This window comes from Chrysochloris asiatica, unplaced genomic scaffold (genome assembly GCF_000296735.1).
Source record: "Chrysochloris asiatica unplaced genomic scaffold, ChrAsi1.0 scaffold00179, whole genome shotgun sequence".
NCBI lineage: Eukaryota > Metazoa > Chordata > Mammalia > Afrosoricida > Chrysochloridae > Chrysochloris > Chrysochloris asiatica.
This window is the reverse complement of record NW_006408697.1, coordinates 4,254,653-4,264,197: the sequence shown is the minus strand read 5'-3', so window position 1 is coordinate 4,264,197 and position 9,545 is coordinate 4,254,653. Positions and strand designations below refer to the sequence as shown.

The 9,545-nt window shown below is 40.8% G+C and overlaps 1 protein-coding gene across 1 annotated transcript in view; it reads right to left on the bottom strand.

Annotated features, from left to right (window-relative positions):
- Positions 1 to 1,882: 1,882 nt before the first annotated feature.
- The window catches only part of LYST (lysosomal trafficking regulator), a 222,988-nt gene continuing 215,325 nt past the window's right edge, over positions 1,883 to 9,545 (bottom strand). Inside the window, exons 49-51 of the mRNA XM_006872009.1 lie at positions 3,468 to 3,624; positions 3,057 to 3,128; positions 1,883 to 2,021 (exon numbers count right to left, since the gene is read on the bottom strand). Coding sequence (XP_006872071.1) covers positions 1,883 to 2,021; positions 3,057 to 3,128; positions 3,468 to 3,624 — 368 coding nt within the window. The remainder of the gene's footprint in view (positions 2,022 to 3,056; positions 3,129 to 3,467; positions 3,625 to 9,545) is intronic.

Below are 9,545 nucleotides of genomic sequence, written 5' to 3'. Positions count from 1 at the left end.
ACCCTGTGGTTAGTAATCCAGTGCTTATCCTACTGAGTCACAGAGCTCCTATCCTCTCAATGGCACCAACAATTAAATTCATGTGAGTTCAAGAAAAGGCCACTGACTTGAGAATTGGTCAGAGTCTATAAAATTTTTAAAGACTGGGTCTTTAAATATATTTTCATGAAATTTATTCCCAAATTGAAGTGGCAGTATATACAAATATAACAGAGTTTGTGGTAATTTACAGAAATGCTCGCTACAACATGCACATTTATGAGGTGTTTCAAACATATACATATAAGGCTTCATGCTGAATAAATAATCCCCCCAATTAATTTTTATTTTTACACAAAAATATAATATTGCATTCTTAATAACAGCAGTTATTTTGCATATTTTTCTTTTTAGGTAAATGATAAAATTTGGACATTAAATAAAAAGGATTGTGTAGCACCCCTATTCTAATGGGTGACTAAGTTAAAGCTCGCAGTCAAAAATGAAAGCTAGACAAGAGCTGCAATTGTTTTCCAACCGAGCAAATAAATCACTTCAACGTGAATAGGGGCCACCGTATCTCTGCAATTACGTAGGCCTCAGAGTTCACGCTCAGCCCGCCGTGTTAGCGTCCAGGCTGTGTACGGCTCTCCCACGGTCAGAAATACACACTGTCTTTTGCTTTCTCTTGGACTTATCTGGACAGCAGAGACTTTGGAATTGTATGTAATATTTAATCAGAATGTTTTAGAAAGTCTGGAAATTACAAAAGTTGTTCTGTAAACACCATGAGTTAAATCTCTATAACCAACGCTCCAGTTATTTTGGGGCTGGAATACACACTTTTATCTGGTGGTAACATATTACTGATCTTATTTTACAGTCATTTCAAAGCCAATAAAAGAGCACCTCAGGTTAAAAATAGAGCTATGATATCATGGTAGAGACAGACGATTCCAAGATTTTTGGAATTCTCAGGTGACATATGTCAGTAGGAACAGAGTAGATAATCTGCCTCCTTTTTAAGACAAAATAAGCTCTCTCCTTTCCTTTTCTAATTGTGTTGTGGGGGTGAAAACTCCTGCACTTTAGAGGAAATGCCTTATCTAAACTGTCCTATTAATACCTGTGCAAACTTTCATAGAGTGGAGACTTTCTACATCTGTGAATGACAGGTATAAATGAGTTATCACTGTGTTTAAACCTTACTGACTCAACAGCTAGTGTTATGAATGTTAAGTCAGATTTTTATGAAGAAATTGGAGGTGTCTGAAATCAAAGATACCTGCTTTCATTCTGTGGATGTCAAAAAATTCGGGCAACTGGCAAAGCTGACAACACTGAGAGCCATCGGTAGTTTTGACTTTTAGTATCAGGTTCCCATAAAATGTGTGGTGCTGAGGCACCTACTGGATAATCTGCTTCTCAAAGCAATTCTAGCATCTTGAAATCTTTGTCCTTTTCTTTCCTTTTTCTGGGTGGTGGGTGGGGGTTATCTCAGGGCAGAAAACTTTAAAAAATTTAACATTTTCAAAGAGTATTGTGTATAAACAATTATCCCAATTTAAATACTGCTGGTCCTTTTGGGATAATACAAAAAGGAGGTCCTACTCTTTTCTTTGGAATGTGTTTGTGGGACAGAACTTTAAACGTAAGCTTTGGCGTCACCATGCGAGACTGACAGCTTGTTGGCAGCACACACGGACACCACCCTCCAGATGTGCCCTAATCAGGACACGAGTCTCCCCCAGGATCTGGTAGGCTCCAGCACACTGAAGATGGAGGGACTTGATTTGGATGATGTCTTTCATCATCCATTTCTTTAGGCCAATCTTCTAAAACTGGAGAAGTGGACAGATGTGACTTGGAGTTCAAGTGCCTTGGAGACTAAGTCCTCTCACAGTCACCCAGCTGCATAGCTGCTCAGGAAGGAATAGAACATGGGCTGTTTCAAACGCTGCTGGTCCTTGCGACACCAGGCAATCACAGTCCCTTCACTGTTGGCTGTGTACAAATGGTGGCCATCACAGGAGAATGTAAGGCTGCAAAATAAATCCAGTTCATATATTTTATCTTAACCCTGGATGGGTTAGTGGTGAACAGTTAGGAACTAGTGTGAAAGGTTAAGATGTCTTTACTGGAGCATAGTTATCAACTAGGTGACCGTGTACAACTCATTGGCTGAAACCATGATTCTAATACAGCTGACTTATACTGTGGACCCCACCCCACCCCTTTGTGAAACTCATTCTCACTAGGTCACACAGAATAACATCAGGGTCAAAGAGATCAGCATGTGACTTCTTTGCTTGTTTTCCTTATTACCTACACAGCAAATAGTCAGGTATAGGAAACTATAAAAAGTAGAACAGTATGAGAGTTTTCTCCTTACAGACAGAAATTAAGGTACAATTTCACAGAGATATTTAATTCCCTGAAACACAAATGGGAACAGATATAACACTAATAAACGAAGTTCATAAAATTTGGTGCATTGAAAAATTTATCGTAATAAAGTACAATTGGAAGCACTTCCAATGGAATTTTTAAAGCCACAATGTTTGCTAAGTAAGCAGAAGACTGGTTGGATGCTGGCCATGTGTTTCTGACTCATGTGGCCTCACTGCTGGAGGACAGGACTGCCCGAGGGCTTCTTTGGAGGCTGCATCCAGAAATGAGCAGCTGCCAAGTCTCTTCCTATGCGGAGCCCCTGGCAGGCTCACTCTCAAAACCTTTCAGTTAGCTGTTCAGCATTTACCAGCTGCACTACCACCCATGCTTCTCTTCAAGGAAGAAAAAGAAACAGATATAAAGTCTACAGTTCCAGAGGTCTTCCCGGGTGTTACACTGTGGGCCTTTCAACTAGACAAGTAAGTTCCGGACACAGATGTTAAGTTCCCAGAAGACAAAGACTGCCTCTCTTTTGGGGCCGTCACAGGCAATCTGGCATCTGACAAATGGGGCCCTTTTATGATGATGATTTTAATCATATGCTTCCATTGTCTGTGTGCTTTAATATTTCCCTAATAAAAGCATCGCAAAATACGTTCTAGAGAATACAGGGGGAGATATTTTACCTTACAATAGGCTTGTGTGATTTAGGAAACGTAATTTCCCGCACAGGTTTTAAGTCCCAAGTACTCCATAACCTAGAGGGGAAAAGGCATCATCTCATTAAGGAAAAAAACCTATGTGGTCTGGAAGAAAGCACAGTAAACAGTTAAGTTTGCGGGGTATGGAATGGGAATCAGGGAACCATATGCTTTGTTTATTTTATATTGGTATTCTTATATACTTAACAAACATTATAAAAATGTGTAACTGTAATGAAGCTATTTTAACATTTATAAATAAAATAGTTGAAATATATATATATATATCCAAAGGTGATTTTACAGCTCTAAATATTAAGTAGTAACATGCTAATTTCTGAAACTGCTCTCTCCTTATGAAGGAAAGCGATCAAAGAGGATAGAAACCCCTCTTACCGGACAATCCCATTCTCTAAGCCCCCAGCAATCACGTTGATAGATACTCCTTCAGGCTGGTTGGAGAAGGCAACGGAACAGATGATCTCCCTGCAGTGGACATGTCCAACGAGGTCTCCGTTCACAGTCCACAGTCTGAGGTCACTGCCTCCACCAGCTAAAACACCAATATCAACCCACCAGTCATCAGAAGTTCTGGGTCCCACCGGGGAAGCCCTGGAGGCTCATTGGTTTTGGTGATGACTGAAGACTGTATAAATGAAACTATTCTAATGACACACGGAGAGTCCTGGTGCAGCACTGTAGGATCAGCACTGGCCTGGCAACTGAAAGGTCAGTGGGTCAAACCCACCAGGTGCTCCTCGGAAACCCTATACAGGGTTGCTCTGAGTTGGAACTGAATCCATGGCACTTAACAAGTACACACAGAACTTCGCCTATTTATGTTAAGACCAGTGGGAGTGGGGACATCGTCACAGCACCGAACAAGATACATTATTAATCAGGGACCCTATAAATCAATGCTGTATTAAATACCTATTTTTTTTTCAAAGACCACAGAGCAACCACACCAACCAATCGTCCAGGGGAGCAGGGGCATTAACTGCCTGTTGTATGCCGTATGGCCTTCCTCAGGGAAATGTTCTCATGCTGATAAAGGGGCCAGGGGGTGGCAAAGTTTGGATGACACTGTGTCCCCACACTTAACTTTGTCTTCCAGTACAGTTGTCTTAAAAGCAGAGAATTCATTTTTTCTCCTTTATTATAGTGATGACAATATTTCATATTTTACAGAAGCAAACATTGGAAATACTTCTTTAACGTTCTACCAAAGACCTTCAAACGTCACAGACCAACATGTCCAGTACTTTTGAAAGACTGCCCATTGTAGAGTACTGATTAGAAGATGGTATCTAAATAACGCATCAGGATGCAATTTGAAGTGGTAAGCTCATGCTTCCCACAATTAGTTACATTTCATCTTTAAATTTAATAATTTGGTAAAAGATGAAACAAATTAAAAGATAAACTAACCAGATGAGTACTAGTAAGGTTAGAAAGCTTGTGAGAGTCACTGACGACATACCCATAAAGATATTAATTAATACAGGGGCTGGTCATCATAATCCATAGCTACTGAATGGCTTAACCCTTCAAAACAACAACAAAATTACAATGTGCTCTCTGAAGTATGGTTTTTGGAAGTTAATAGTCAAATCATTATCCTAAAGAGATCAGCAGCAACTTGGGCTACAATAAAACCAAATAACTACTAATTCTGTCTAAGACTGTAAATACGAAAAACCAAGAGCCTCACCCAATACCCGGTGGCTCTCATGTATAACTTAATACCTCAACTTCTAGTCAGAAAGACTGCAGAACTGTGTTTAAACACATTGTGTTTGGAATCAAATTGTGCATGGATGAACTGGAACTCTAGTAGCAACACTTATTGACTTTCCCTTAAAAATAAAACCAAAGCAACTTAGACACTGGCTACCTAAAATGGGGCGGGAGGGGGGTAACAGGGATGCGGCAGCTATAAAGGTATGAAGTGACTGGCGATTTACAAGTTGTCAAGAGAGAGTTTAGTTTTAGAGTGTGAGGGAGATGGTAGAACCCCACTGAACAGTTTTTTATTCTATTGTCTAGATGGTCTGGTGAAGGGAGACAGGGATAAGATTCTTATGATTCAATAGTGACTAATTGTTATCATGACTAACTGCAACTGTCACAACTGTAAAGGCAGAAGTTTTGTAACAAAAAGAGGGGAGCAGTTAATCTTACAATCCAGGAACAGAGGGCCCTAGGACCATCAAGGGAGAAGAGCACGAGTAGAATGTGGGACCCTATCCAGAGAAGCAGCGACACCAGAGATGGAGGCAGAGATGGGGACATGGAGAGAGGGAGCAGCTGAAGACTCTAGACTCATGGAAAGAGAAAGGCTGTGTGCTGGTGGCCAGGAGGAAGCTTGCAGAATGTGCCCTTTAGTTGGTTAAATGATTATATATTCCTGAGTGTTTTTGTATACTACCCTCCCCGCAAAAAACAAAAACAAAAAAACGGATGGAACAGAAGCAAATACTGTTGAATGGTTGAATGATGATGCATAGAGATTAAAATCATTGCAATGAAACGATGAATGTAAAACTGGTGTTCCCCCATGTAATCTATCACTTAATTCACAATAAAACCTTAAAAAAAAAAAAAAAAGCCAAAACTGAAAGAGCTGTTTCCAGAAAAAAACTAACAAAAAAGTACAACGCCACCCAAATCCTCTATTCTTTGTATACATCTTCATAGAAATGAAAATTAATGTGAGAGCCTCCCCTTTCCTGAGTTTCACAATCTAGGCTATTACACGAACTTCATGATGCCAGTGGCTACCCAGAACTGGGCTGTGGGGGTCTGGCCCAAGTTCAGATGGTATACAAGGGGCTTCAAAAAGTGTGAAAAAATGGAATTAAAAGGGAATGGAATTTCCCCACAAACTTTTTGAAGCCCCTTTGTATTATTTTATCTGGTGTTAAGAGGAGCTTAAAAAAGAAAAGAAAAAATAGAATAGACCTATTATAATATTTTATATATATTAGAGTAGCTTAAAAATGAAAAATTAAAAAGAGAGAAACCACCTATTACAGTTTCACAGTTTAGTACATTTCATATTTTATCACTGTAAAATGCACAACCCATAATAAGCACTGGGAAAATTCATTTATGAGCAGAAGGAATGAGCTAATGTAACTTCGGCCCCAATAAGGATTTACTGAGATTTTACATACACATACACAAGGGGGCTTTGAAAAGTTTGTGGGAAAATTCCATTATCTTTTAAATTCTACTCTTCCACGAATTTTTGGAATTTTTATTTTATGGTTATTTGGAAGATACTTCTAAAAGCGTCAAAATTTTTGGTAGGCTTAATGTGATCATTTTCTTTGCTTTTTGGTCTATAATAACAGGAGAATCGACTCTAGTCTGGATCACTAAACGTTAAGTTTGGCCTCATTTTCAGAAATGGTTATTTTTACTACACTCTCTATCCGGGCATTCCCTGGATTATAAATGTCTGACTTACAGGCAACTCCTACTTGCCCTTTGATGTTGTTGTTAAGTGCCGTTGAGTCAATTCCAACTCAGAGCGACCCTGTATAGGGTTTCCGAGGAGCGGCTGGTGAGTTTGAACCGCCCACCTTGTGGTTCAAAGCAACCTTGTAGTCCAATGCATTATCCCACAGTGCCACATTGGGACCAGGACTTGCCCGTTAATGTTATATAAACTTGCCCTCACTTAGAAACAACGGAACCAATCTCTACGCTTCACAGTCATCTTCACTTGCTACATGTGCGGCTTTGAAATCACTAAAAATGCGCTAGGTCTTTTCTTACACTGAAGTAATAAGAATTATACTCACCTGTTCCAAGTCACCTACAAATTCTTAAGAACAGGATCAGGAATGTATCTCAAATGTATACCAAATGCTCTTAACAAAGTCTTTTATGTATGTACCATGAGTCATGAAAATACCCCCAAAACATTGGGAAAGCCTTTTTATTGAAATTGGAAAAAAAAGTTCTACCTATTACTGTGGGCCGTTGCCCAGGGACACCCGAATACCCTTACTGATGAGTTAGAAATTGCAGCAAAAGTTGTTTTGTTTCTTGTTCTCATATGACGGACTCATTAAATATCATAGCTACAAATCACTACTGGCAGCAAGAAAGGAATTAACAAAATTCACCTCTCGCAGGCTCAGTTCTAACTTTCAAAGGCTGCCCAAACAAGGACATAGTGATCTCTGTATAAATACTTGTATTATTCCCCGTGTCCCTCTTGATGTGATGTGCTAAATGCTGGTAATGTACAAATCAAGGAAGAACAACCAACAAACGCATCAATTATCTGCTGCCTCTTTCACTGCCCAAAGCCCAAACGCAAACCTACAGTTGTTGAGTCAGCTCTGACTCAGAGCAACCCTGTGGAGAGGCTCCAAGGAGTGCTTGGTGGGTTTGATACCGCTGACCCTGCGGTTAGCACCCAGTGCTGATCCTATAGCAGCACACCATAAAATCATCTAATGATGTGATTTCATGATTGGAGGCTAAGATTGGCAAATATTTCCACATCTGAAATCTTTAATCATGACTAAAGAAATGACTTTTCTTGAATATAAGAATAAGTTAATGTTTGGTAAAAGAACAAACAGAAAAATCAACAAGAAAAACCAAAAATATAAGCAAAGGATAGAGGATTACCACTACAGGTATGTCCATGCCATTCTATGCTGAATGGGGAGTAAAAACAAGCAGTTTCAAAGGATTCTTTCAAATTTTGAAGAACAGAAAAGGAGTGTTTGACACTGTAGGATAAACCATATCACTGCTCTGGTTTGTTCAAAGCTATTCAGTGAACAAAGACTGCAAACCACAAGATCAGCAGTTCAAACCCACCAGAAAGATGAGGATTTCTGCTCCTGTAAAGATTTAAAGCCTTGGAAACCCTATGCAGGGATGCTAGAGCTGACACAAAGGCAACTAATAACCACAAGAATACAAAAGTACCAGAGCACTCATCAAATTTCCAATTACTCTTTCCTGTTGTGTGTGTGTATGTGTGTGTTTTGATGTTTTATTGTGAATTATATGACAGTTTACATGAGAGAGCTTTAGTTCTACATTCATTCCATCGTATATCATCTCATAGCCATGGTTCCAATCCCCTCCATGCATCTTCAACCAACCAAAGGGTATATCCTAGAAACCCACCTCCCACACTTCCCCGCCCCCCCCGCCCCCCCAGTCACTTTCCCTTTCTGGATCCAAAGTCCCCAGCCGCTTCATTACTCCACGTCATCATCTCTGTCTCTATCTCAGGCATCTCTGTTTCTCTGGGTAGGGTCCCGCTCTCGGCTCTTCTCCATTGATGGTCCGAGACCTTCGCTCTTAGACTGGAGAATTAATCACTCCCTTCCTTGCTACAAAACATCTACATTTGCATTTCCAACCCTCATCATCCATCCTGATAAGCATTATTCACAACAGTATCATGAGTTACCAATCTGTATTTCCTTTCATCAGCTCCGCCCAGAAAGATTGAATAGTACCCACTGGAGATTCTGCCTTCCTCGATGCCCCCTAGCACTAGGTTACCTCTTGAAAGCTTGTAAGCCAGTCACTTCTTGCCTTTGTAGTCCCCTCCTCCCCATTTGAATACCTAATGTCCAAGTTGCCCATCTCCATCCACTCTGTGTGGGGAGGGGGTGGGAATGTTTCTTACTGTAAGGATTTATTCCTTCTTTTGAGTTGCTGCACCATAGGTATAGGTCAAGTTCATCAGATTGTATCAGCTCACTCTTCTTCCCACTCCCCCTTCTTTCTTCTTTCTTTGAGCTCTGAACATCCAGTCATCCAGTCCAGGTCATGTGGGTATCATCTGCAAGTGTGGGCACTCCTGTGCACATGCCCTCTCTTCCCATCAGCCGGTAGTTCCACTCTCCTCTGGAGTCCTCCGTGGCCACGCCACTGATGCTGGGCCCAAGAGTCCCCAGGTCTCCTCAAACTGCTTTCCAACCAGGTCCCCAACTGGGTCCACAGAAGTCCACTGAACATTGTAGGGCTTAGCTTGCTGCTTCATTGCTTTTACCCCACTTCCCCCGATTGGTGATGCACCAATCAGAGCGTGCATTTCCATTGAGTCTTAGTCTTGGAAGGGGGTTTGCGTTGAGAGGACCTGGCCACTTGCCTTGATGTTTCCTAGGGATGCAATTTGTTTGTTCTTGTAGTAACAGTCCATCTGCCTCCATTTTTCCTGCAGGTTGTTCTTTCAAGAGGTATGTTTTATTCTTCTAGCTGCTCCAGGCTGGTCTGCTCATCCTTTCAAGTGAAGATTTCTCATCTCTGGAGATCTGGGTGTGGTTCCGGATTCTACCTATAGTTTTATGTATTGCAAAGGCTCCGCAGGAAGCCTCATTCACTGGGTAGGCTGCAGCCCCATTTAAGGTATTCCAATCAGTCATAGGCAGAAGACGAACTTACAAGCCTTCTAGTGTGATATTTCTGACTATTCCTTTCTCTCCC